Genomic DNA, 17,596 nt, shown 5'->3' with positions numbered 1-17,596 from the left:
CAAGGTTGAATAGATTTTTGCATAATAGGGGAATTAAGGGTTATGGGAAAAGACAGGTAGGTGGAGACGAGTCCATGGCCAGATAGCCATGATCTTATTGAATGACAGAGCTGGCTTGATGGGCCACATAGCCTCCTATTTCCAATGTTCTTATGGTGTTTTGACCATGATTGTTCTTTGCAATTTTCCCCCCCCAGAAGTGGTTTGCCATTGTCTTCTTCTGGGCAGTGTCTTTACAAGACGGGTGACCCACCCATATCAATACACTTCAGAGAATGGCTGCCTGACATCAGTAATTACATAACCAGCTGATACGATCATCCATCCACCACCTGCTCCCATGGCTTCACTGACCCTCATCAGGGGGGGGGACTAAGCTAAACAGCTCCAAATTTTCATTCCATTGATAAACCTACTATGGGTGATGTGATAAGAGTTACGCCTCTATCAAAGGAAGTGAAAGTATTCCTCCTCTCTGCCAGACTGCAGGTCACCATGGGCAAAGTGTAGCACCTGCTCCACCCCACCCCCTAACCCTGAGATTAGGGTTACCTGAAGCCATGGGAGCAGGTGGTGGATGGTTGTATGAGCAACTGAAGGCTACGATGCCAAACCACTTCTGTAGAAAAATCTGCCAAAGACAATCATGGTCATGGAAAGATCTTGAACACCCATGTCATACAACATGGCACTTCATATAGTTCAACCAGAATGTTATCAGATCCTGATGATTTCTGCTTTCGCATTTTCTTCAGAGCAGGTTCCACCTCTTCTTTCAGTATTGCTGGGCCCTTGTTGTTGTTGCCAATATCAAAGTTGTCCTCTCGGTCTTTGTCGTCATATAGGTCTTTGATGTATTCTGACCATCTTTGCATTACTTTTCCTTATTCTATAATTGTAGATCCGTCTTTTGCTTTTATACATCCTGTTGTTGCCCACTTTGTGACCTCTTTGATCTCGTTGTGAATACATTTGCCGTTGTTGGTCTTCTGCAATTGTCCTATTAACTCATATTTGTCCTTAAGCTACTTTTCTTTTGCTTCCTTGCACTTGGTTGTTACCTGTGCATGCAAGGATACGTAGACTTCTTTGTTTTACTTACATTTTCTTCTTTGTTCCATAAGATTCAGAATTCTACTTAGAATCATCATGCTCAGAATAAGTAACAAAAATAAACCAGAGATCAGTGAAGAACAGTGTAGCTTTGTCGAAGGCAAGGGAACATCAAACGCAACTTATATTCTCAGGAATATTATCAAAAGGTTAATAGAAGTACAAGACCTATAATTCTGTTTCATTGACTACACAAAAGCCTTTGACACAGTGAAATGCCAAGTCATCATGAAAATGCTTAAAGATATTAATATCGACAGAAAAGATCTAAGAATAATCAGGAACCTCTACTGGCAACAAAGTGCAGCCATACGGATAGACAACGAGATTGGTGAATATCAGCCAATAAAGCGAGGAATCAGACAGGATTGTGTTCTATCACCAGACCTGTTCTCCCTGTATAGTGAAAACATCATGAGAACCATACAAGACCCACCTGGAATAAGTATAGGAGGATACAATATCAACAACCTCCGCTATGCGAATGATACAGTACTGATAGCAAATAGTGCAGTAAATTTACAGAAGCTAATATCCACCATCAACACAGAGAGCGAAAGACTTGGCCTAACCTTAAACAAAAAGAAAACTGAAGTAATGGTAAAGAAAAAAGAAAGCTGATATCCCAAACTGTAGGATCATATTGGAAAATTAAATCCTAAAACAAGTTCACAACTTCAAGTACCTTGGATCATGGGTAACATCTGATGGCAAATGCGAAACAGACATAAAAGCAAGAATAGCAATGGCAAGAACGGTATTTACAGAAATGAGAAACATCCTAATGAACAAGAAAATAGCAATTGACATCTGCCTTAGAACCCTCAGCTGTCACATTCTTCCTATATTGATGTATGGCTACGAGTCAAGGACCATCACAAATGCAATGGAAAAAAGAATCAATGCAGCAGAGATATGGTTCCTCAGAAGAATGCTATGCATATCATATACAGACAGGATAACCAACGAAGAAGTTAGACAGAGAACGAAAACAAAACGTACATTACTTTAAAAAGAAAATCAGAAAACAGCAATCAAAATTCTGGGACACATCATGCGAAGAGAGGCATTAGAACATTTAGTTACAACTGGAAAGCTGGAAGGAAAAAGCAGAGGCAGACAGAAAGTGAAAATGATAGATAGATTAACATCATGGTTAGAAACAGGGGAGGCAACAACTGCAATTCGGAGGGTCAGGGTGATGGATGGAGAGACATGATTGCCCACACCGAACAGCAAGGCACCTGAATGAATGTGGGTATTGAGCACCAAAATGCACTGCTCAGATTTGAATTTAGTACCCTAGTTCCTTTATCAAAACTACAAGCTTGGATGCAAAAAAAATAACACAAACAAAAAAAGTCTTACAACCTCCAATTAGTTGTAAAATTTAACAGTGAGCATGTTTCAAACTCAGTACGTGATATAAAAGGTCTTAAAAATACATAAATAAATATAGTATTTCAGTGGTTAACATTTTAGTAGTGAAACACAACCCTGGGGATATGTTCTAGCATTTCTGCAGGATTTGTTAATGGAACTGAAAATCTGCAGCTGTACTCTTACATTGACTTGCAGTTCACTCTGGCGAGATTTCTGTGGACGTGTTTGAACTTTCAAGAATTTGAAGAATTCCCGGACTGTGATCTCACCATCCATCAATTTCTACAAGAGAAAGTATATTTTTACTCAGGTTTCAATTACCTTCTTTTGCAAGACATTGTACACAAGTATCTATATCATATAAAAATATCCTGGATTTGAAGCCATATTTGTTTATTGCATGTATTATACTGCTTAAACATTTAAGTGCAAAATATAAAAGCTGGGGGGAAACAAAAAAGCAAACAAGTTACTCATGGAACAACACACAAAATGCTGGTGGAACACAGCAGGCCAGGCAGCATCTATAGGAGAAGTACTGTTGACGTTTTGGGCCGAGACCCTTCGTCAGGACTAACTGAATGGAAAGATAGTAAGAGATTTGAAAGTAGTGGGGGGAAGGGGAAATGCGAAATGATAGAAGACCGGAGGGGGTGGGATGAAGTTACTCATGGCTTCATTCTGAAAGTTGTTTTATTCTGTTGAAGAGCAGCAAGTTATAAAGCACATGTAATACCTTCCTGGCTGCCATAGGTGTTATTATTGATAATTAATAAAAATCTGAAAGATAAGAAAACTTTAACATAGCTTAACACAAAAGTTATACACTGTTGTGTATGCCTTGAACTTTCAACATAAGAGATGAACGAAGTCTCTGTTTAAATTACTACATTTGAAATCACAGACAAAACAATAAAACAACCATACCTTATGCAACTCAGACTCCTCCAAGATCACAAGGGATGCATTTAAGTTGCATTTTGGAGCTGAAAAAAAATTTAAAGTTGTTCAGCAAGGTTTCAAAATGTCAAATCTCTATGAACTATCATTCGTTCATGTCCATTTAAAAGCCAATCATCCTTATTTCTAGCCTTCCCACCCTACAGCTGGGCACTATAGCAAATGGTATTGACACATGAACAGCATTTTTATTATTAATTATTAAATCTGTCTGATTTGATTCACAAACCATATGCAATAAGAACACAAAATACTAAGCCGCATTTTGAACTATTTTGCCTGACTTCACCTTCAATAAACTGCAATCCTCAGTGGCTACGTCTTTGAGGTACAGATTTCAAAATATTTACAACTAGAAATTCCACATTTTCTCAGCTTAAATTGCTGTTCTATGTATCTAATTGTGGGTTCCACGATCAGGACAAATCCTCGCCTACTTGGCCCACCAGGTCCCTCCAGAATCCATCCAAGTTTCAAAAAGACCACTTCTCATTCTTCTGAACTCCGAAAAATGAGAACGATTCTTTTTGTCCTCACCCCAGGAATCTGTCTGATTAAACAAGTGCCATACACACCAAAATCCACTAGAAATAGTATGGATAGTTATGAAGCTGTATCGATAGGTAGCGATCATCTTTGTTTAAACATGCTTACAACTGTGTCATGCCTTGTACCAAGTTAAAGGAATCTGATAGTGCACCATCAGGTGTGGAAAATAAAGACAAAAAAAATCAGTGCTTCAGGTAAATGAGATTTAATTAGTTATCTCTTAAAGGTAAAATCAAAGTGAAAGATCATTTTAAAAATAGAAAAACTAAAATTATATTGTTCTCAGTCTTTAACTGATAAATGGAATAACAGAACCAGTGTCCTGTGAATCCTTTAAAATGTAAAGGGCAGCCAGGTATTCAGTCTCATTTTGAACTGCATCAGAAAGTAGCTGTTCAACCAACAGTATTTTTTTAAATTCATAAATATCTTGTTAGCCAGGATAAAACTAACAAATCTAAAATGCCATGCATGAATACAGCACCGTTCTCTTGATGAATGAATGAAAAGTAGCGGGTAGGATCAAGCAAGGTTGAAAACAGTTATGTTACAAATTAATCCAAGTATTTTGTTCTAAAAGTCAGGAACATGCCAGCAGTCCCAAGCCTGAATGCACAGGGAGGCAAAGCTCTGTGCAGTATCTCTAAACAAAAATAAATTTTTCATGCCATGACCCACATGATACATTTCCCCCAATGCAAAACGAATTAAGTGTTAATCATAACTTACTGATTGTATCAGCAGAAGTACCATCACCTTTGGTTGAATCCAAGGAACTGTTGTTATCCAGGCTCTTTGTCATCAGACTCAGCAAGTTCTCTTCCACTGTTTCATGCCCTACTCCTTCCCACTGCACAACAGGTGTAATTTTGACCTATGTTAAAAATACCTTGAAAATTATATGAAATGCCACTTCCATGCCAGAGCCAATAATTCTATGAATATTTAGAAATATTAAATTCATAAATTAGAAAATTATCTATTATTGATTTGAAATATTTACAGTTGAATGAGCTTGACAAAATGAGAATGTTCACAATGAACTGTGATTTTGTTGTTTTTTTAAAGTGTAATTTGCTCTTCAAAGCACCCACCATTAATTTCTTTCATGTGGAACTTAAGGATTAAATATAGTCAAAAAAGACTGAATTTTGGTGAAAATAAGTTATTCAAAGCAAATCTAATGTTGTGGTGAAAGTCATTGAAATAAGGCAGACTGGAATGTACTACAACACAACTCCACATGCAATTTCACTTGGGCAAGAAAAAAGGGACACCAGTGGGATTCAGTTGTCATACTTGTTGTAGTAAGCAGCATAATGGAACACACACACGCATCTTTGTTTGCAGAGAATCAGGACGTCAGGATTCAACAGCTACTCCAAGAAGTCAAAGGGTCATTACATTCTAAATATCAATTCATTAAAGTCTCTTCATACTGGATCTACCATTTTCATTTTAAAAAAAAAGTATTTGGAAGGAAAATGTATATACTTTGTCCAAAAGCCAAAATTTCACTATATATGATATTGCTTGGCTTTATTTATAACACTGTTCACATAGAATTACAGTTGAGGCTATATTTAATTTCAAACTTTTGTTGATATGACAAACCACCATAATCAAGTGTATTGTGGTTAAAATCTTTAGAGACAATAGACTTAAAATCAATTTCTAGTTCAGAGTTTGAACTCTCTTCCTTTACCCCAATTTATTAATGGAAAATTAATGAGAACAAGTTACTATATCATAGAAACATTCACAACTGCTTTGGTTGCACATTCTTTTTCATTTACCTCTTTTCTAGAAGCATCAGTGCCCTTGCATTCCAATGTTTTTCTTTTGTTGTATGCACTTCCATTTTCTTCTTCACTCCAAACTCGTTTCTGGCACGGCCTTTGTTCCACTGTTGAAATTTTTGAGCATGAAAGAACCTGGTCTGTCGCATTGATACCTTGTTCAGGAGCAGAAAAAGTTTCTCCATACTGCTGTTCGTGGAGAGAGCACCCTTCACTGGACTTCGAACAGAGAGAGGGATTCACAAAATCCAACATTCTGCTTTCTGCTTCATCACCATCATTCACCTGCATTTTATGCTGTCTATCCGACTGTTCCTGGGAGTTTCCAGAAGGTTCAAATATTTTTGAGCTTTCAAGGCCTTTTGATTTGGCTGTTGTATTTAGAAGTGAATCAGAGCAGTGATATTCTACTGATGGTTTTACTACATTCTGATGACTTGAATGCACAGTTCTACATAGATTTCTTCTGCTAGGCAATTTAGGAAGGAAGGCACTAAGAGAGATTTGAGATGCAAGTGTGTCCTTAACAAATGAGCTTTGTTTTGGTAAGCAAGCCTTTGCATCAAATGTTTGACGATCACCAGGGTTGTTGCCATCCATTGGAGGCTTTTCCAATGGAGGGTCAGGAGTTACATCGGGCATGGAATTCATTTTCTGAAGAGATGACACATTAGATATATTTGACTTTATGGATGCATTACATTCCAAATTGTTATTTGTTGTACTTACAGATTCAGTTCTTGTCCCTTGAGCAGTACCTTCAGTAACCCGAGACTGAACAAATGCTTCAGAATCTGCCTCCCTGGTCTGATCAATTATTGCTCTCTTCTGGACTTCAAGGTCACTTTTGTGTGTTGGAGTAGCATCAGAAGAACTCTCTATGCAGAGCTCGACTCCTTTCAGATTCCTTTTTTCTTGAGCTCCAGTTATGCACTTTGAATTAGCTTCCAAATTTCTTTGAGTGCTACTGCTAGCATGATCCATTTGATGACTAAACTGTTGTTGCTCTGTAACAAGCTTTAACTGGGTAACTTTGTGTTTACCAGATTCATCATGCTTCCCATGAATAAGCACGATGTCTTTTTTTTTAACAGCTGCTGCTTGTTCAGAAACCATGGTATTTGTACTGGAACATGATGATAGGACAGACCCCACAGCATTCAAATCAGAGGTTATATTTGCAGAACAAAGTGCTCCATTTGAAATTGCCTCACAGTTTTCACTATCAATATTGGTTGTATAGCTTTTGGTCATGTCCATATCATTTGCTTCAGAAAATATTGTGGTCCTATCACTAGGAAAAAAACTAGCTGAACATGTTTCTAATTTTATAGCTGAACCAAGACATCCACCTTCAATTGCAACTGTATGACTTTTGGTCATATCCATATCATTTGGTTCTGAGACTACCACATTGTTACCACCAGGAAAGGATGAACTGGAACTAACAGCACAATTTATAATTGCCTCAAAATTCATACTGTCCACCACAGCTACAGGACTTGGAGATATATCCTTATCATTCAACTGTAAAAATATACTAGATTTGGAATTGGGAAGACATGCCAGAGTATTACTGTGACTGGAGCTCCTTTTCTGGTAGCCAAAAGTTTGATTGCCATTCATTTTAAAACTTCCATTCTCAGTTGCAACTGTATGACTTTTTGTAATTTCCATTACATTTGCTTCTGAAAACACAACAGACCTATCACTACCCAAGGATGCACTTGACCCAACTGTGCAATCAGGCACTCTCCCAACGCTTCCACTGTCAATTGTAACTGTGTGGCTTTTGGTTATATCCATTTCATTTGCCTCTGAAAATATTACAGTATTTTCATTGGGTAACGATGCCATGATGGATCCAACAGTACTCAATCTGGAACTCTTCCTTGTTGACCATAATGCTTTGTTTGAAATTTGTCCTAGATTATCACTTTCAATTGCAACTGCATGACTCTGTGTGATATCCATATTATTTGCTTCTGAAAACACCACAGTTCTATCATTGGCAAAGGGCGCATTTGACCCAACTGTGCAATCTGGCACTCTCCCAATGCTTCCACTGTCAATTGTAACTGTGTGGCTTTTGGTTATATCCATATCATTTGCCTCTGAAAATACTACAGTTTTTTCATTGGGTAACAATGCCACAATGGATCCAAGTGTACTCAATCTGGAACTCTTTCTTGTTGACCGTAATGCTTTGTTTGAAATTTGTCCTAGATTATCACTTTCAATTGCAACTGTATGACTCTGTGTGATATCCATATCATTTGCTTCTGAAAACACCACAGTTCTATCACTGGCAAGGGGCGCATTTGACCCAACTGTGCAATCTGGCACTCTCCCAATGCTTCCACTGTCAATTGTAACTGTGTGGCTTTTGGTTATATCCATATCATTTGCCTCTGAAAATACTACAGTTTTTTCATTGGGTAACAATGCCACAATGGATCCAAGTGTACTCAATCTGGAACTCTTTCTTGTTGACCGTAATGCTTTGTTTGAAATTTGTCCTAGATTATCACTTTCAATTGCAACTGTATGACTCTGTGTGATATCCATATCATTTGCTTCTGAAAACACCACAGTTCTATCACTGGCAAGGGGCGCATTTGACCCAACTGTGCAATCTGGCACTCTCCCAATGCTTCCACTGTCAATTGTAACTGTGTGGCTTTTGGTTATATCCATATCATTTGCCTCTGAAAATACTACAGTTTTTTCATTGGGTAACAATGCCACGATGGATCCAAGAGTACTCAATCTGGAACTCTTCCTTGTTGACTGTAATGCTTTGTTTGAAATTTGTCCTAGATTATCACTTTCAATTGCAACTGTATGACTCTGTGTGATATCCATATCATTTGCTTCTGAAAACACCACAGTTCTATCACTGGCAAGGGGCGCATTTGACCCAACTGTGCAATCTGGCACTCTCCCAATGCTTCCACTGTCAATTGTAACTGTGTGGCTTTTGGTTATATCCATATCATTTGCCTCTGAAAATACTACAGTTTTTTCATTGGGTAACAATGCCACGATGGATCCAAGAGTACTCAATCTGGAACTCTTCCTTGTTGACTGTAATGCTTTGTTTGAAATTTGTCCTAGATTATCACTTTCAATTGCAACTGTATGACTCTGTGTGATATCCATATCATTTGCTTCTGAAAACACCACAGTCCTATCACTAGCAAAGGGTGCATTTGACCGAACTGTGCTATCTGGCACTCTCCCAATACTCCCATTGTCAATTGTAACTGTGTGGTTTTTGGTTATATCCATTTCATTTGCCTCTGAAAACACAATGGTATTTTCATTGGGTAATGATGCCATTTTCAATCCAGTAGTAAACAAACTGGAACTCTTCCTTGTTGACTGCAACACTTTGTTTGAAATTGGTCCTGGATTGTCACTTTCATTTGCAACTGTATGACTCTGTGTAATGTCCATATCATTTGCTTCTGAAAACACCACAGTTCTATCACTAGCAAAGGGTGCATTCGACTGAACTGTGCTATCTGGCACTCTCCCAATGCTTCCACTGTCGATTGTAACTGTGTGGCTTTTGGTTATATCCATTTCATTTGCCTCTGAAAATATTACAGTTTTTTCATTGGGTAACGATGCCATGATGGATCCAACAGTACTCAATCTGGAACTCTTCCTTGTTGACTGTAATGCTTTGTTTGAAATTGGTCCTAGATCATCACTTTCAATTGCAACTGTATGACTCTGTGTAATGTCCATATCATTTGCTTCTGAAAACACCACAGTTCTATCACTAGCAAAGGGTGCATTCGATTGAACTGTGCTATCTGGTATTCTCCCAATGCTCCCACTGTCAATTGTAACTGGGTGGCTTTTGGTTATATCCATTTCATTTGCCTCTGAAAATATTACAGTTTTTTCATTGGGTAATAATGCCACGATGGATCCAAGAGTACTCAATCTGGAACTCTTCCTTGTTGACTGTAATGCTTTGTTTGAAATTGGTCCTAGATTATCACTTTCAATTGCTACTGTATGACTCTGTGTGATATCCATATCATTTGCTTCTGAAAACACCACAGTTCTATCACTGGCAAAGGGTGCACTTGACCCAACTGTGCAATCTGGCACTTTCCAAACACTTCCACTATCAATTGTAACTGTGTGACTTTTGGTTATATCCATGTCATTTGCCTCTGAAAACTTAACGGTATTTTCACTGGGTAACAATGCCATTTTCGATCCAGGAGCAAACAAACTGAAACTCTTCCTTGTTGACTGCAACGCTTTGTTTGAAATTTGTCGTGGATCATCACTTTCAATTGCAACTGTATGACTCTGTGTGATATCCATATCATTTGCTTCTGAAAACACCACAGTTCTATCACTGGCAAAGGGCGCATTTGACCCAACTTTGCAATTTGACACTTGCCCAAACATTCCACTGTCAATTGAAACTGTGTGGCTTTTGGTTATATCCATGTCATTTTCATTGGAAAACATCTGAGTTTCTGTCAGATTCTCCTGATGAATACTCAAAGACCTAGATGTCAATTTTGTTGTATCCTGTGCCTTACTCTTCTCAATTTTTTTAGAAGATTCATAACCAGTGACTGTAAGTTCATCATGGATATAAGACGGCAACATTGATCTCTCATTTATGTTAGCTGTGGCAACTGTTAGCTGATCTTGATTTGTTTGGTGATCTGTCTTCACATTAATGGGTACAGTAACACTTCCTGTCACAGCAATATGATCTGCTCCAGAAAGCACAACAGCCTTACGTTGAGGAAGGGAAGAATCAAGTGTTCCTTTATTTCCTAGTTTTGCTGAGTTATTAGATTCCTTTACTGAATGAAATCCATCACATTTTCCCATGACAAGATGGTTAATAGAAATAGTATGGCTTTTGGTGATCTCCATATCATTATCATGTTCTAGAAACAATATAGTTTTATTTGCATCTAAGCTGTTGATAGTGTGGTTTTGCAACACTGAGTTATTTGTTTCACAATTTGAAGTTACACCCATGTCTGCCTGTTTAAATTTCTGTTCCTCATAAATGGAGGGCATGAATATCATCTTATTTTCATCTGCCTCAGTGGGTTTTATGCTATTTAAGAATGACTTAAAATTAATTGTCTTTTGATGTTCAGGAGCTACATTTTGTTCCACAGAACTAAAGAACATATTGGAAACTTTCTCTTCTCTGTCATTACTTGAATTTCTATATGCAGGCTTTCCAAAATCAAGCCCAGCCAAGAAAGATTTGAAGTCAATTTTTTTTTGAAATTCAGAAGTTGGGGTTGTTTCGTCACTTTCCCTTCGCACTTCAAGCCCAGAGATGGGGAAGATTTGATGTTCACTGACAGTTTCAACGGGTTTGCAGAGCTGTTTAAAAAAGGAAAGTTAAACACATTTAATGCCATAAAGATCAGATTGCATTCTAATTGTCTCCTACTTTAAGAATAAAAAAGAGCCTAATAACAATTACTAAAAACGTACTTGCTTACAAACCTGCTGCTTTCTGTAATTTCAGCAGAACAGATAGTGGCCTTACAAATAAATTATTGGAAAATTCAGCCACAAAAAAAGATTATCTGTCATTAAACTGAATTCAAAACAAAGCCTTACTTTCCAAAAATTACCTCTAATTGTTGCAGAGGAGTTCGGAGAGGTGCATGAAGCAGTGCATCCATACCTTGGAAAAGGCAAAAGTTCAAATTAATACTGCATTATCCCTTAATAGGTATGCCAGGTTGTTAACTCATAAGATATGTTTTATCTATTTTTTTTTTTAAAAAAAAGCAAAATCATTCACAGAATATAGCTTCTGTTTCAACCTTGAATTGAAATACATGCTTGGGAATTGAAATACATCCATGAGCGATTAAGAAGAAACCACTTTGGTAGATCCTAGTGTCATATTGGGTAGATGAGGAAAGGATGGCATATAACCTTTCCTGAAGGTTATTAGTGAACCAGACGGATTTTAATTACAGTTCAATGGTTTCACTTATTTTTCTCTTAAATGGTAGCAAATTTATGGAATTCCAGGAAACTTGTCTTCATATAAGACAAGTAAGACAATACTTGTCTTATTGTTTTTCTTCCAATAAGAAAAACAGACATCAGTTGTAAATTTTTAGTCAGAGAACTCAAAATTCATAACACACAGAACAAGAAATTTAACTTAACGTTTTATAAATCAAGAGCAAAATAAATGGTAGAACCAACTAATAAGTATATGATTAGGGCCAATTTCAGGAAATTGCAGAATCACTTTGAAGGACCCAAAAAGTTAAAATAGTTTGGAAATGTGTTATCAAAATAATAAAGTCAAGTAGGTTGGAAGTTAGGAATGATGGCATGGCAAAACTGGGAAGAGAATAGATTTAAGTAGAAGATTTTAAGGTGCATTAATCTGTTTAGTGCAGAAAGTTTTTGCTGAAATAATAGGTACCATGGAACATTTGAAGGGTCTTGGCCTGAAACATTGACTGTTTATTACTTTCCATAGACGCTGCCTGACCTGCTGAGTTCCTCCAGTATTTTGTGTATGTTACCAATAAACAGAAACTGGAATAATCACCAAACTCACACCAGTAGTAGAAAGTGAGAAAGTAATGACAGCAGGGCACTTGAGAAAATAATAAAACAACTGGGCAATCAATACATAGTTAAGAAACAATAACCATATTTGACAAATATGTTGAGAGTATTTTTTTCCCCTCAGGTGGCCTCCTACTGTTTCTACTTCTCATGCTCTTTCACCTTCAAATTTGACAAATTTATGCCTGTATGGGCCTTAGTTTAGCTTATCTTCAGAAGCATCTCCAACAGTACAATAAAGCCTTAATATGTTGGAGACTGTTTCGCTGAAATAACTTCCGCCACCTCCAACGGGAACCCACTACCAAGTACATCTTTCCCTCCCCACTCTTTCTGCTTTCCGCAGGGATCACTTCCTACATGACTCCCTTGTCCATTCGTCTCCCCACCCCCCATCCCTTCCTACCGATCTCCCTCCTGGCACTTATCCTTGCAAGCGGAACAAGTGCTACACCTGCCTTTACACTTCCACCCTCACCACCATTCAAGGCCCCAGACAGACCTTCCAGGTGAGGCGACACTTCACCTGTGTGTCAGCTGGTGTGGTATACTGCGTCCGCTGCTCCCGGTGCGGCCTTTTATATATTGGTGAAACCCGACGCAGACTGGGAGACCATTTCACTGAACACCTACGCTCTGTCCGCCAGAGAAAGCAGGATCTCCCAGTGGCCACACATTTTAATTCCATGTCCCATTCCCATTCTGATATGTCTATCCATGGCCTCCTCGACTGTCAAGATGAAGCCACACACAGGTTGGAGGAACAACACCTTATATTCTGTCTGGGTAGCCTCCAACCTGATGGCCTGAACATTGATTTCTCTAACTTCCGTTAATGCCCCTCCTCTCCTTCTTACTTCATCCCAGATTTATTTCTCTCCCGTCCCCTTTTTTTTCTCTCTCTGCCCATCACTCTTTGCCTGTTCTCCATCTCCCTCTGGTGCTTCCCTCCCCTTTTCTTTCTCCCTAGGCCTCCCATCCCATGATCCTTTCCCTTCTCCAGCTCTGTACCCCTTTTGCCAATCACCTTTCAAGCTCTTAGGCTTCACCCCATCCACTTCTGTCTTCTATCATTTCGGATTTCCACCTACCCCTCCCTACTTTCAAATCTCTTACTATCTTTTCTTTCAGTTATTCCTGACAAAGGGTCTCAGCCCGAAACGTCGACAGTGCTTCTTCCTATAGATGCTGCCTGGCCTGCTGCGTTCCACCAGCATTTTGTGTGTTGCTTGAATTTCCAGCATCTGCAGATTTCCTTGTGTATATGTTGGAATGTTCTCTTAGGTTATGTATTCACAGAATTGAGCTAATAACTTAAGTGATGGAAAATATATTGGTGAAAAGAGAAATGCCAGAATTGTTTAAAAAAGATAAAAGTCCTGTATTAATTACTATAAAGAACTATTTTGAGAAGCAATTAGAACAATAAGGCCATAGCCCTGAATATGTTAAAGACAGATATAATATACAATGTTAGACTGATTCCTATTGCAAATACAGAAAAGATGGCTTGCAGGCAACTGGACTTCAGGATACTCATCAATAAAGCCAATTTGAATCACAAGGTAAGCAAAGGGGATGTTTGACATTAAGTGCTACCAGCTTTCCAACTCAAAAGTGGACAAAGTTTGAAATAATGGCAGTTTGAAAATGGAAATTAAAGAAGAAAATTGAAGGTATATTATTTCTCACTGTTTCCTTCTGTTCTGGATAACTTTCTATTATATGAGAAACAACTTATCAATAATTTGTTCAAAAATGTGGCATCTTAACAAAAATAATGAAAACAATACAAAGGATAACTGGAGAATAGAAGAGAATATTTTTACTCACCGGTAATCAAATTTTTCTGTGTTAACACATCTCTGTGAAATAAAAACTAGGTTTTAATTTTAGCTCTAACTAATGTCTTCAGATTTAAAAAAGATAAACTAAAATTTGTTCACCATCAATTGTAAATAAAACAGATTTTAAAGAAAAATTACACTATTACTTTCACTACAGTTTATTCATTGCTATGATCATGATAGACAATCAAACTCTGGGATGGGGAAAAAAAACAAAGGCAGGTACAGGAACATGCAAAAATACCACTGTACAACAGATCTATTGTGAAAGATTCACTAGTATAGCACTTGCTTTGGGCCAAATATTAAAAAGTACTGAACTTCAGTGCTCTCAGAACAGATTGCTCCAAACACAACAAATTTTGACATTTCAATCTTTGTTGTTCCTTGGAAATTACTAAACGTTATCTCAACAATTAAGTGCACAACTAAATTAGCTTGTTGCACACAAGCATTTTGTAATTATTTCAATACTGAATACAAGCCAAAAAGAGAAACCACATAAATATTCATCTTTTCCTGCACACCTTCTCAACCAATGCCCAAACTTAAAATTTCAAATTATGATGCATGCAAAACAGGTAATGTAATAAATGTCCTCAACTTAACTTTAGTATTGGTCTTTAATTTCAATAGATTTGGTCTTTGATCAAATACGTTAACCATTTACTACTTTGTCAACCATTTGTAACAGTATCTTTTGATATGTCCAGCCATAAATTAATTTAAAGCTTCTTCCTCATCCTTACTGAAAAAACCTGCCAACTATAAATACTCAGAGAATTCTTTCCCATCTTTGAGCCTGGTCTCAGTTATATCATAATCCAACTTTTGCTTGTGCCTGCATCTCATGAACCTTAAACTCTTAAATTCCACATCTGACCCAATTCCTTCTAGCTTTGAACAATCTTTTATTCTGTTATTCTTGGTCACTTTCAGTGCCCTGCACTTCATATTTCTTCAATATGTTGCTCCACCTCCTTCTTTCTAACCAAGTAATTAAGAGTACAAAAAATAAGCAAGTGTCAGTAATATGACTCCAAGCCTATTCTGACAGCATCTTTTGACCTTGTCTCTTTTCTCCCCGAACTCCAAATCCCTGTTACCACAGTGTACAAAAAAGTTGCTCTCAGTTTTGAACATATTCAATCACTAAATAACTTTACAGAATTTCAGCACATCACAAACTTCAAATAAGGAAATTTCTATTCATTCGAGTCCTAGATGGCTGATCCTTTCCCTGACTCTCCCCTTGCTATTTCTAAACATATCATCAAGCACAGAACAAATAACTCTGAATATCTATTACATCATGCACTCACACAATCTTATTTCAACGGCATCACTTCTCATTATCCTATACTCATGCAAATCTAGCTGAGTCTCTCCTTACAGGTCATAGTGATTTTGCACACACGTTCCAAACCACACATATCCTTCCTTATTTCTGAAGAACAAATCTGCACAGTATTCCAGTTTAGTCTCACTAAACAATGTAGAAGCACAGCAGCACATCCTTAATATTCCAACTCCCTTGTAATAAAGGTTGCTGTAATGTTTGTTCCCCACAATTGCTTAATTTAAATACATATTAAGTTTGCCTTTTTATGGCCCAGTACATCAAGATCCCTTCATACAAGGATCTTGTATCTCTGGTATTCATCTCTCAGTAAGCAGAGTTTTTCTATTCTTCTGAGTAAAGTATTTGGATTTGTAATTTTCACCCCATCTTTTACCGCATCTACCTCCTTACATCTTCAGCTGACTTTGTTATGGCCTTTTACAGTCTTTTCACCTGACCTCTTAACTCACCTTTACTCCTTAATTTGGCACTTAGGCATTAACAGAGATTGCATTCTTGGTTATCTGCAGTACTGATGCTTGCCGTAAGCCTCTAGTACAGGGCTTCTCATCCCGGGTTTTGAACTTTGTCTGATGTTAGCGCTTGCAGTGGTGGGCAGTGACTGCAGACCCGTTCACAATCTCATTAGAAGTCTCTCAGCCCAGTATGGCAGTGCAAAGTGGGACCGTGTTTATTCAGTTTTTAATGTGAGATGGGGGAGGCTGTTGATAATTGGTGAGCGCTGTATTGCACAGAGGGTAGGACGGTAGGCTGATGAAGAGCACTGTATTGCACGAAGGGGAGGATAGTAGGCTGATGGTGAGTGCTGTATTGCACGGAGGGGAGGACAGAAGGCTGATGAGGAGAGTGAAATGCATTTTCCGAGCATTGAATGGACTCTCAACTTGGGCTGTGACGCTAGCCTCTCCCTCCCGAATTACCTCCCCCAATTTTCCCTTACGCACTGCTGACTGACTTATGGAAGCAAACAAACTACCAATGCAGCAGAAAATTGGAGGGAAATTTTCATTCTAAAGAAGGACTTTATACTCGCCACAACTCTGCTGCTGGTCTGCCACTTTGCTGTTGTTGTTAAAGGTGGATTGTGTAGGTTCGAAGTGAATTGTATTGTGAAGTTTTTGCATTTTTTGCGGTTTTCTTGTTTAATTATTTATTATGCCGTTCTTTCTTCTATTTTATTAACCCCTATTCCATTTACAAACTTTATCTACCAAGTCTACCTTTAGAAAAATTAATTCCCATTTTGGCTTAAGCCAGTTATTTAACAGAAATGTATTATGTTTGCCTTAATTTTTAAAAGGGGAAAGAAAGATAAATTTCAAGAAAGGTAAGCTAAGCTTAACTACCTGTTTTTATCAAGGAAGATTGGTTAAAAATTCATTCTCTACTCAAAAGAGCATTGACAACTTATTTTTAGATTATTCTAACTACAACTTTCTGATGATGCTATCGTACCACAAGCTGTAGATATAATAATTTTTTTTTATGCAGGCTTTCACCGAGACCGGAAAATTATTTCAAGGGTTCCTCCAGGGCCAAAAGGTTGAGAAAGACTGCTCTAGTATCATCCAGGCAACTTCAAAAATCACAAAAGTTATTCTCACAACTTGCTGGAGTTTAATCTTTAATTTGGTAACATAGTACTATTGATCCTAACATATGATAAATAGCTAACTTCCCATGAAGAAAAAGTATTTAAAAAAATCAAAGCTTCAAGTGGATAAATAGGAGTGGAGAGGGCAGCAAAGGGGGCCCGCAGAGAGGAAATGACACTTAAAAAAAGTTTTTGTGAAATCATTTTCTTTATTAGTACTTATTAGTGCTGTAAACAAGCACTAATAGCAGAAATAGCCTGTTCTGAGATGATTCAATGACATTACTCTTGGGAACTGTCCACAATCTGAATCTTCAGATCTGAATGAATGAATAAGACAGCCATCATTGACTTCATTAAGACCTGCTTGGATGGATAT

The 17,596-nt window shown here is 37.7% G+C and overlaps 1 protein-coding gene across 1 annotated transcript in view; it reads right to left on the bottom strand.

Annotated features, from left to right (window-relative positions):
* knl1 (kinetochore scaffold 1) overlaps positions 1-17,596 on the bottom strand; it is a 68,928-nt gene that overhangs the window by 35,890 nt on the left and 15,442 nt on the right. Inside the window, exons 8-13 of the mRNA XM_073040340.1 lie at positions 14,247-14,278; positions 11,450-11,502; positions 5,802-11,192; positions 4,735-4,879; positions 3,424-3,482; positions 2,680-2,778 (exon numbers count right to left, since the gene is read on the bottom strand). Coding sequence (XP_072896441.1) covers positions 2,680-2,778; positions 3,424-3,482; positions 4,735-4,879; positions 5,802-11,192; positions 11,450-11,502; positions 14,247-14,278 — 5,779 coding nt within the window. The remainder of the gene's footprint in view (positions 1-2,679; positions 2,779-3,423; positions 3,483-4,734; positions 4,880-5,801; positions 11,193-11,449; positions 11,503-14,246; positions 14,279-17,596) is intronic.

The sequence above is a fragment of the Hemitrygon akajei genome, chromosome 3, assembly GCF_048418815.1.
Source record: "Hemitrygon akajei chromosome 3, sHemAka1.3, whole genome shotgun sequence".
NCBI lineage: Eukaryota > Metazoa > Chordata > Chondrichthyes > Myliobatiformes > Dasyatidae > Hemitrygon > Hemitrygon akajei.
The sequence above is the reverse complement of the archived record's forward strand: the minus strand, read 5'-3'. Positions and strand labels throughout refer to the sequence as shown.